This window comes from Formica exsecta, unplaced genomic scaffold (assembly GCF_003651465.1).
Source record: "Formica exsecta isolate Colony F162 unplaced genomic scaffold, ASM365146v1 scaffold3603, whole genome shotgun sequence".
NCBI lineage: Eukaryota > Metazoa > Arthropoda > Insecta > Hymenoptera > Formicidae > Formica > Formica exsecta.
The window spans coordinates 3,130-14,686 of NW_021850851.1; the positions used below are offsets into that span (position 1 = coordinate 3,130).

General features: G+C 36.4%; 1 protein-coding gene and 1 pseudogene across 2 annotated transcripts; both read right to left on the reverse strand.

The window, feature by feature from the left end:
* Positions 1-3,064: 3,064 nt before the first annotated feature.
* On the reverse strand, positions 3,065-4,915 carry LOC115238864 (annotated as a pseudogene).
* Positions 4,916-5,714: 799 nt separating this feature from the next.
* LOC115238863 lies at positions 5,715-9,070 on the reverse strand. 2 transcript variants are annotated; one of them, XM_029812999.1, is made up of 3 exons: positions 8,487-9,070; positions 5,965-6,844; positions 5,780-5,857 (listed from the first exon to the last, which is right to left on the reverse strand). In XM_029812999.1, the coding sequence occupies exons 1-2, from the start codon at positions 8,836-8,838 to the stop codon at positions 5,970-5,972; spliced, it is 1,227 nt and encodes a 408-aa protein (XP_029668859.1). In that variant the 5' UTR covers positions 8,839-9,070; the 3' UTR covers positions 5,780-5,857; positions 5,965-5,969. The 2 variants fall into 2 exon arrangements, with proteins under 2 accessions (XP_029668858.1, XP_029668859.1); XM_029812998.1 differs by having other exon boundaries at positions 5,715-6,844.
* Positions 9,071-11,557: the final 2,487 nt, after the last annotated feature.

The following is an 11,557-nucleotide window of genomic DNA, read 5'->3' on the forward strand; positions in this document are numbered from 1 at the left end:
ACTATGGATTGAAAAATAAAGATTAAAGATTGGAATTTGACTAATTGGAATAAAAGAAACTAAAATTTCTTTGTCTTAATTGATCAAATTTCGAGATGACAAACATCAAAGAGTTCCGAAGTCTCGCTCGCCAGGCTCCCTTTATCTGTAATCTTTGACGTGTATATGTCATCTTATTATAGAAAATAAAATCTCTGTATTTCGCATTTTATATATGTGAAAATAATTGTAATGGATTAATTACATTTTGCGTTTAAAATGACACTAAATATGACATAAGTCGGATTATTTTTAATGAAATAAGTAATCATAATTTTAATTATATAATTGATTAAAAATTATCCGATTTCGTGTTTCGTATTGTTTTAATTGGTAAAATATCATGAATTCATTGTAATTTTTTTCGGATCAATAAGCGCGAAAAACAAAAATTTTACAGTAACGGTATATAACGCGAGAGATTATAGATAAAGCGAGCCTCGCGAGCGAAACTTCGGAAGTCTTTCATGTTAGCTATCTCGCTTACTCCTCATTCGTTCTCTCTCTCTCTCTCTCTCTCTCCCTCTCTCTCTCTCTCTCTTTCTCTGCTTGTTCTTTATTATATTCTTTCATTCCTATTATTATAATCTTTTATTTGTTTGACTTTTATTCTTTCTATTCTTGTTTTCTGAGAGAGAGAGAGAGAGAGAGAGAGAGAGAGAGAGAGAGAGAGAGAGAGAGAGAGAGAGAGAGAGAGAGAGAGAGAGAGAGAGAGAGAGAGAGAGAGAGAGAGAGAGAGAGAGAGAGAGAGAGAGAGAGAGAGAGAGAGAGAGAGAGAGAGAGAGAGAGAGAGAGAGAGAGAGAGAGAGAGAGAGAGAGAGAGAGAGAGAGAGAGAGAGAGAGAGAGAGAGAGAGAGAGAGAGAGAGAGAGAGAGAGAGAGAGAGAGAGAGAGAGAGAGAGAGAGAGAGAGAGAGAGAGAGAGAGAGAGAGAGAGAGAGAGAGAGAGAGAGAGAGAGAGAGAGAGAGAGAGAGAGAGAGAGTGAGAGAGAGAAGCGCGAGTGAACGCGTAAGTGAATATGCGAGGAGCATGAAGCGATACGTAGTTCATAGCGAGCGAGCGATTAGAAAGAGACAGAGCGTGACAGAGCGTATGATTGAGAGAAAAAAGATACTGCAATAATGTTAGTGCGTACATGTATATTACTCTCACACGCATGAAAGAGACGAAGATAGTACGATTATGTCTGTGTTTGTCATGTACGATTGCAGCTCTGTCTATCGCGACATCACGCAACTAATCTACTGCTCTGTTTTACTCTTGAGCCTCCATCTCGCACACACACATATGCACGAAAATTTTATTTTGCAAAATCTTTTTTATAAAGCTTCTGAACTCACTTCTCTAAGCTCATTTATACTCTTTGATGAAATGCCGAGTGCGGGGTTCACTGATTAGGCACGTGCAGATTACAAATCTTTTATATTAAGTAAATGTTGACGGCACAGGCCGATAACTAAACTGTAATTTTATCATTTTTTTCCACTTTTCATATGAAATGTTAAACTCCGCCCTCCGTTATTATGTATACTTTAATTGTGGAAAAGGATTTTTTGATATCTATAATCAACAAAAAGATTTTGCAAAATAAAGTTTTTATCGGTAAAACAGACCCTTTGGGATCCCTTTAATAAACAAGGGTGGAAACGGATCATCTTCGAACGAGACGTTTCATATAATTGCGATCGAACTTCGCCCGCCTTCGACGGGCTCGTTTGATCGGATAATTATATTACACGTCTCGTTCTCGATGATAATAGGTAGACTTTTAGAGTCTGTGACAACTCTCTCTATTTTTTTTTTAATTGCAAACAAATGATACATATTAATAACATAAGATATAAGAACTAATAAGAACATAAATCATGTTTTAGTTTTTCAATATCGAGTGCGCAAAATTATTATTTGGAGTTTGTATCGGCTTATTGTAAAATTTTGCGAATGTTTGTGAATGTTCTACGTTCATATGTTTGGTGGCCCTGAAAAGGGCCGTTTCGTTTGAGCCCTTACAAGAGCTGATTATCGCTGTCTCTTTTCTCTCCACGTGATGGACGGTGTGGAGCGAGTATGTTGCAGCGGTCCCCACTACTCGCGCCGTGCGATCTTCTGCGGCTTTCGACTCCCTGTGGATGGGGCCTTAGGTTGAGTGTTCGGTGTCCGTGAACTCGTCTTAGGGTCGTGCTGCGGTGTCTTCCGGCTCCTTGTGGACAAGGCCTCAGATTGAGAGCTCGGTGCCGGTGAACACGGCTTAAGGTCGTTGCCGGTCTCTGTCGATCGTGCGGTAACTTCCGGATCTGTCTGCGTGCTGGAAACGCGCGTGGAAGATTCCCAGTCGCTGTCCGATTGTGACGCCTGGTCGACTCCAGAAGGTGGCCCTGCTTGGACGCCGCGATGTACTCGGCTTGGTGGTATTGTCTGCGTCTCCCGTGTCACCGGACGTGTTGGTGAAGCTGGGAGCGGCGATAATAGAAGCGGTGCTGTCCAGGCTTCCCTGGGTGACGTGTAGCGTCTTAAGCGTATGTCCCACGTCTTGAGGAAGAACCGTGGGGGCCGCGTTAGTTGAGGCGGCTCCAAGTCCAGCGGGATAAGCTTCCACGGAAGTAGGCTCCACCCTACGCGTTTATCCTTTGGAAGCGGCTCCGGCGACTGTGGGCTCTCGGTTCCTCCTGTCCGCTCGTTGCCCGGTGATTTGGGCGGCGGTCTGGACCCTGGAAGGCTGCGCTGTGTTTTTGCCCTCGGTGTCAATTTCCTGTGGACAAATGCTTTGCGGCGGATTTCTCCGCTCTATACGTGTCTTTGCTTCGGAATGTACTCTCCATTAGCTGAGCGACGACTCGCCGTCTGGGCCTACTGCACGGCCTTATAAGCCCCACTCAACGGATCCCACTCATTGATAGCGCTCGCGATGGTCGCCGCGTCGCGGTGGGCTCTTGCGGCTCGTTTCGTTCCTGCGCGCGGGCTCCGCGCGCCCTGCACGTCAAAGTTCGTCGGCGCATATACCGGGTGGTCGTTTCGATCTTGTGGTGGTTCGTTGGACCGCCACAAAAGCATGTTTTTTTTTTGTTTTTTTTTTAAAGAAGAAACCGCCTGAGCAAAATAATTTTTTATTCCTTAAGTATGGAGTGCGCAAAGTTTTTATCAGATAATTGGATCGGTTTATTGTAAAACCTTGCAAAGGTTTGTGACATGGACGGACCATCCTGCTGTACGTCTAATTGTATCTATATCGACGCCTTTTCGGTGGGCTGCTGAAACTGCAGCATGTCTAGTACTATATGCGGAAAACTGATCTGTATTTATGCCTGACTTATTGAGTAGAGACTTGATTCAATGTGCAATTGTTTGCGCTGTTGCGTCACCATGCGGCTTCACGGTAGAAATCAATAATCTCTTATTATTATTCGATCTTAGGTCTTTAGTGTAATCTAAATATTCTATAACAACTGAGGCTGCACAGAGACTTGGTTTCTCTCTAAAAAACGGAAGAATTAATTCAGGTTGAAAATTACTTAGTTTTGAAGTTTTTATCAAGTCTGGTATTTTAATAGTAATACCAGTACTTGAAATCAAAATATTATCTGTCTTTATTAAAGCTAATGTTTGAAGTCTATGTGCGGTAGCTAATGCTAAAAGTGTCGCAGTCTTTTCTGCTACTTCTTTGGCCTTAAATTGGTTCAAAGGATTAATATTTTCTAAATAGTTAAGTACCGGTGCAGTGTCCCAGATGCTAGAGTACTTGGGTTTTGTAGGTTTTTGTTTGAAAATCCCTTTAAAAAACCGTGATATTAGAACATCACTAGAGATATCACGTAAGGAGATAAGAGAGATAGCCGATCTTGTTGAATTTAGTGTACCATAGCTAGCGCCTTCTTTGAATCTTTTTGTTAAAAAACTTATAATCGCGGGCGTATCTGCTTGAAACATATTAATGCTGTTTACCGATGCAAAGTCCCACCATAATTTTAGATGAGCTTGATATTGTTTGAGTGTCGAAACTGTTATGGAGTTAATCATAATATCCACTGAGTCTTCATTGATTCCTTTCTTCAGGAACGCCATCCGGATAAGTTCCCTACCACCAATGAAAGTTTTGACGCCAGCGGGTGTGACCATCGTCTACAGAGAGATAATAATAAGTTATCGTGTGGATCAAAAATTATAGGTGGAGCAGATAAGAGTGAAGCAAAGAATGGATACCAAGGCTGAGCTGGCCAGAAAAGAACGACCACTGTGCCCTCAGCCTTATCTGCAACTATTTTTTGTAGTGTTCTCGCGATGAGAGCGAAAGGTGGAAACGCATAGAGTTTTTCGTTTTTCCATGTAACTGTAAAAGCATCTACCACCTCTGCATCCGGTTGCGGATATCTAGAGTAAAAACGCTTACATTTTCTGTTCGATCTAGAAGCAAATAGGTCTATTGTAAATGGACCCCATTCTTTATTTAATTTTTTAAAAGCTTCAGGAGCTAATTCCCACTCAGTATCTATATTAGTTACTCTAGAAGCCGCATCCGCCTCCACGTTTTGTTTTGAGGGAATATACGATGCAAAGATCCAAATTTTTCGGCTTTTGCACCACTGCCAGATCTTTTTGGCTAACTCACTAAGGTGAGGAAATTGAACACCTCCTGTTCTATTTATGTAAGATATTGCAGATGTATTATCCATTCTTAGCAGAATTTCGCAGTTATACAATGAAGGAGCAAAACATTTAAGTGCAAAGAAAGCCGCTAGTAATTCAAGGTAATTGATACTATAATGTTTCTCATGTCGATTCCAGAAACCTTGGCTACTAGATCCTTGACAGTGAGCTCCCCAGTCAGTTAATGAAGCATCTGAAGAAATTTCTAGGGCGAATTTAAGAATTCTAATAGGGTTGCACCCTGTCTGTGAGTTTTCTTTCCACCAGAGTAAGTCATCAGACATGGCTTTATTTATATAAATCTTTCCTTCATAATCATTGTCATTTAGGAGTAGTGCCAAGAATTTCTGTCTTTCTAAACGTTTACAGTAAATTGAGCCGTATGCTGTCGCCGGACATGCCGCTGTTAGCACCCCGAGTACTCTAGCCACCTCACGAATTTTATAGCAACTTCCTATCTTGAATTGATTAGTCAGATTTGCGATCTGCAGTTTTTTCTTTTCAGTTAACTCTAGTCTAAATTCAGCAGAATTAATTATGAAACCTAAATATTTACATTTTTGGCTTGAAGTTAATGAGCTCTTCGAATAGTTTATTGCAAAACCTAAATGTTCCAGCAGGTTTATTGCTTCATTTATATTAGTTAGACACCTATTAAAGGATTTATGTATAAAGAGAAAATCGTCAATGTAAATTAGAGATAAAATGCCCATTGTTCTCAATTTATGCATGACTGGTTTCATAATTTTTGTATAAATGTACGGACTTGTAGATAGTCCAAAGGGTAGACAAGTAAATTGGAACAGTTTGTTCTTGAATTTGAATCGTAAATATTTTCTGTGTTTATATGTATTGGAACAAGAAAATATGCGTCCTTTAAATCAAGGGAGCACATATATGCCCCCTGAGTTAATAAGCTTTTAACTGAACAAATGTCCTCCATTTTAAAATGACAGGTATCTATAAATTCGTTTAACTTTTTTAGGTTAATAATAAACCTGCTAGAACCATCAGATTCCGGAACCAGAAAATAAGAAGAGACAAACTGTCCTTCGCAATCTTCACATTCTTCAACTGCATTTTTGGACATTAAATTGTTGATCTCCAGAGCAATTTTTACCTGATCTGATTCTGACCAGACAAAATCCTTAGATGATTTGTCTTGGCGAGGAGTTTCTCTGAAAGGAATCTTATATCCTTTCAAGCAGTTAAAAATATATTTGTCAGTAGTGATCTCTTTCCAATGGTCGATGAAAAGTCTAAGACGACCTGCTTGGATTCTTACCTCCTTTACTTCTTCGTCGACGTCGATTGGCTTGACGTTCGACTCGAGGGTTTTGATGCACCTTGGCTTGTTCTTTGGCTCCGTGGCTTGAATTTGATTGTTGATCGTCTCGGATACGTCCCCACCTGCCTGTACCTGGCAGGTGGGTATTTCAAGTTTCCCTGATTTCGTGATTTATATGTCGATACTTTTGGTTTATCTTGGGCTCTGATTTTTGCACACGCCTTTCCGATTGCCTGAACTTCTTTAACCTGTTCGGCAAATTTGTTTCCATACAGCCATTCATCCGATGTAGTAGCCTCAATTGTGGGTTTAACGCCCTTATTTAGCAAAGGAGTGATAAAAGATTTTCTGGCCACAGATTGCTGATAAAAAACGTCAGACAATAACTTTCCAGCATCACAAAGATATTTTGTGAGCATTCCCTGATCAATGCCGTCATCGGGATCATCGAGAATTAATGAAACTGCAGCAGCCAGAGCTGATATTGCAGAATCTACACAGTTTTGTGTCTCAAGAAAATGATGGTCTCTTTTAATAGTAATCTCGGACAAAATTGGAACGATTTCCAAATTAACCTTGGGAGCCTCAGAATATAATTCTTGTTTCCTTGGATACTTTTGTAGGATAGCTTTCTTGTTTTCCTCCGGAAAACCTTCCTGCATCCATTTCTCCCATCTGCGTTTGAGCTCTGGATGGAACTTGATTGTCAATTCTTTATTTGCATTGGGATCGTCCCCCAATAAATCCAATATATCCTCGGGAATGACCGACTCATCAGTTATCTCATCAACAGATGAATTTTCTATGTGCTCAGATGGAATCTGCTCTACTGAGGAAACAGTTTGACTATCCAGGATTTCTTTGTTTTCAGTAATATCTGAAAAAGGAACACAGAAAAAAGGAAGATAGGAGGGTAAACATATTCTCCCATCTTTCGGGCAGCGTACGAATTCCGCGTTGAAAAAACTGGTCATCTTTTGAAGCGATCCACGAATCGATCCAATTTCTTACTTCTTCATAAGACCGGAAGTGCTGGTCAACCAGGCCGTGTGCCATTGATCGAAACAAGTGATAGTCAGAGGGAGCAACGTCTAGAGAATACGGTGGGGTATGACTTCCCATTTCAAAGTTTCCAAGTATGTCTTGACCACTTTCGCAACATGGGGTCGAGCATTGTCATGCTGCAAAATCACTTTATCGTGTCTCTCGTTGTATTGCGGCCGTTTGTCTTTTAATGCTCGGCTCAAACGCATTAATTGCGTTCGATAACGATCGCCTGTGATTGTTTCAGTCGGTTTTAACAGCTCATAATACATTACGTCGAGCTGGTCCCACCATTTCTGTATTTACAGAACATGACCTTGGAGCCGTGAATATTCGGTTTGGCCGTCGACGTGGAAGCATGGCCGGGATATCCCCATGATTTTCTGCGCTTGGGGTTATCGTAATGAACCCATTTTTCGTCCCCAGTCACAATGCGATGCAGAAACCCCTTCCGTCTTTGCCTTTCAAGCAACTGTTCACAAGCAAACAAACGCCGTTCAACATCTCTCGGTTTCAACTCGTACGGCACCCAATTCCCTTGCTTCTGAATCATTCCCATGTCTTTGAGGCGTTTTGAAATTGCTTGTTGAATCACTCCCAATGATCGTGCCAATTCTTCTTGACTTTGACTCGAGTCTTCATTAAGTAATGCCTCCAATTCTGCATCTTCGAAAACCTTCTCTCTTCCACCGCTATGCCGGTCTTCGACGTGAAAATCACCGTTCTTGAAGCATTGAAACCACTCACGACACGTTCTTTCACTAATAGCGGCCTCAACATAAGTATTTGAGAGCATTCGATGAGCCTCAGCACCAGATTTCTTCATATTAAAGCAGAAAATTAAAACCTCCCGCAAATGACGAGAATTTGGCTCGTAAACTGACATTTTCAATCGAGAATAACTTTATGATGCAAACACAAATCGACTAATGTTTCTATGGGGTTATGTTGACAGATGCCCAAGTTTATTGCATGACGTCTATGATCTATTTATTTCGACCACTACTTACCGCTAAAGCCATCTATAGGAAAACGGCGGAAGCAAAGTTGTACACCTAATATTTTTGAATAAAAAAAATATGTCATTTATCGTGTGGCTTATTGCCAGTGGCATTCGTGTGAAATTGCCACTCCATTCGTTCTGTACATCCTGAAATTGTCGTTGTCGTGTGGACATGACATAAGTTTGACATTCGTTTGGAATTGTCTAACTTCATAACCAAGCTTCGTAAACAAAACTTGTAAGCTGTGAATGTATGTTCTTATTGAACTTCTTTCACAGATATTTTTTTTTTTTATGTTGTCGTATGGACATAGCGCTTTGGCGTTCGTGTGGAACTGCCGCGCTTTAATTAGGTTATAAATATGTTTCGTATGGAAACCTGCATAACTCTTGTTTAGACCTTCGTATGGAATGTCAAAATATGATGCAACTATGAAAGTTTCGTGTGGAAACTATCATAACTTGCACCTACCAGGGCGTTGGGTCAATTGACCGAGTATGCTAGTGAGGTTATTCAGCTGAGTCTGGAGGTTTTCCAGCTTTTCTTTCGTCTCGTCCCTACTTCTTCTACGATCCCTTGATCGAGATCGAGTACGCTTCCTTTTCCTCTCATGCGGCATTTCTATTAGTACCCTTGTTGTCGAAAATTCGGTTTTTAACTTGAGAGCTATACTCGAAACGTAATCAAAATTTTGCACAACAAAACAATATAACGACGGAAGGCGCGTAGACCCTCTACTGGGGCCCGGCGCACCAGTTTCAAATTCTATACTCTGAAATGTTGTGAGATTTGTGCAATGCGAAGCATTACTACCTGTTATCATCGAGAACGAGACGTGTAATATAATTATTATTTTTTAATTAATAATAAATTTTATTGCATTTATTTATCGCATTTTATTAATATTTTAATATATACGTATTATTTTATATTAAATAAGATTACATTATAAATATAGTTAATGTAGCATAATATAAATAATTTATTAATTATTCGGTTTGGTTGCAAATGAAATTCTATTCGCTCAATTTCTTTGTTACAAACAATAACTTGTATTCTATTTTGCTGTTTAATATTTTTAGGATATATATCTGTTTATGATGAAATAGGACCAAAAAGGTTATTTATTAAAAATGTCTTTATTTATTTATTATCTTTTTATAGAATTTATACCCTTTTATCAACTGTTTTATTAATATTTAATTAATTTTTTGGCTATTATTATTTATAATAAATTTTAATAATTTAAAAAATTTAACATAAATAAAATTAATCGTTTTATCTGTGGTTGGATCATATTTACACTTATAATCTTTATATGTTAAGGTTACAATAATTTTCTAAATCAATTAGGTATTAAATTTACTGCTCATTTAATTTAATTTTGTCACTTTTAATGTGTGGATACTACGTAGATATAAGAAATTAAAGTCCAAAAATCAATATTAGCTTATAAAAATCAATAGCAAATGACAAACCGTGTTATGCTTTTAAATTTGCAAATTAAAGTATAAGAATAAATATAAAAACTTACACAGTTGAATCTTCAAACTGTATCGTTTCTAATATTTCATCAGATACAAATTGTATTATTTCCTCTTCATTGTTACAATTCAAAATTGAAATTCCTTTTCCACTTTTTGTTGAAATATCTTCACTTTCACAAATACTATTATGATTTAAAATTGAAACTCCTTTTCCATTTTTTTTAAATCCTCCTTTTCAGAACTACTATAAATATAAATATACGAAATATTACTAAATTAATAATAATAATCAATAACATATCAATTCTAAATTTAATAATAAAAAATTAATAAACGTAATAATACGTTAATAATTAAACGTTAATAATTAAATGTATAATAAATAAACGTATAATAAATAAACATATAATAAGTCAACGTATAATAAATAAACGTATCGTATATAATTATATAAAATCTAAAGAAAATTTTTAAATCAAATAAATCATTAAATCATTTAAATTAATTTAAGAACTTTGGTTTGCACGTTTTATATAATAATTATAAATTTAAAAATAAAAAATAAATAAATGTAATGATATGTAAATAATTAAACGTTATTGATTTCTATATAGCAGATTATAAAATATGACAACTTAAAATTATTAATTAAATAAGAACTTAACTAATAATAAATTTTATCATTAACATTTTTAGCATTAAAATTTTAATATATACGTATTATTTCATATTAAATAAGATTATATTATTATAAATGTAATTAATGTAGCAAAATATAAATAATTTATTAATTAAAATATAAACCAAATTTTCAAATCAATTAAATCATTAAATTATTTAAATTTATTTAAGAACTTTCGTTAACTTTTAGTAAATAACAAAGATATAATGACGCTCGTGTGCACACGGGTGATGTTTCCAAACGCAGACATTATTATACATACATGCACGATACGCGTAACGAGACCTACAGAGAGGGCGCTATAAAAAAAATTTAAAAAATATAGATAACGAAAAAATAGAAAAAATGATAATAAAGAAAAAGGAAGATTGGCATCGTATCCAGAACACAGCATTACTGATCCAGCGCTCACTGACTGGACTGCGTAGATGTTAGAAATGCATCTTCTGCCTTATAACACACTACAAATTTTTCAATTTTCAAGTATCAATAACTATATTATTTGCAAAGCGCATTAAACGGAAAACTCAGAAGAGTAACAAGTTTCCAGTATAATAGTATTATAGTCATATATATATTACAATAGTCATTTACAAAAAAATTAATACACTTTTTTTCGATGAGTTTTGCAATGCTATTAAATGCGAACCTTTGATCATGAGTTTCCGCAATAAACGTCGAAATAATGCAAAATGTAAATAAATCGTCTACAATGGTTAATGATTCTTCATTCTTTTTATAATGTTTATTCTAGTGATTGTATTATTGCGAAGACTTACATGAGCAAATGTTCATTTAATAGCGACTCAAAATTTATCGAAAAAAATATGTCAACCTTTCTGCAAATGACTATCTTATTACAATATTTTCATAAATAAAAACTAATAATATTTTTAATAATTTATTTATCTTTACGTAACTAATAATTTGCAGTAAAAACTATTCATCAATTGAATTACTTCAAATAATTAATGATTTACAGAATGCTAAAGACCTTGTTAATCAGTTATTCAAATGCATATTTTGAAAACTTTTTAATCTTATGATATGATGAATACATGAAAAAGTTCGCGAATGGGAATTAGCTACAATTATTTGTCATGAAAGAATACTGAATATACAGGGTGTCCCATCAAAAGTTGCCACCCCTTTTTATCTTTTAAGCTAAAAGAGATAGACCATAACAAATATATATCAAATTAAATAGTTCAAATTGAACTCTATTGTGAGTATAATGGTTGCTTTCAAACGCTATCTGTGTTAACGAATGGAGAAATATGCATAATTTTTTTATAATAATGTGAATATTTCGATATGATGAAAGTTGTAGCACTATTTGAAACGAATACAACGATGTATGATATAATGTAAAT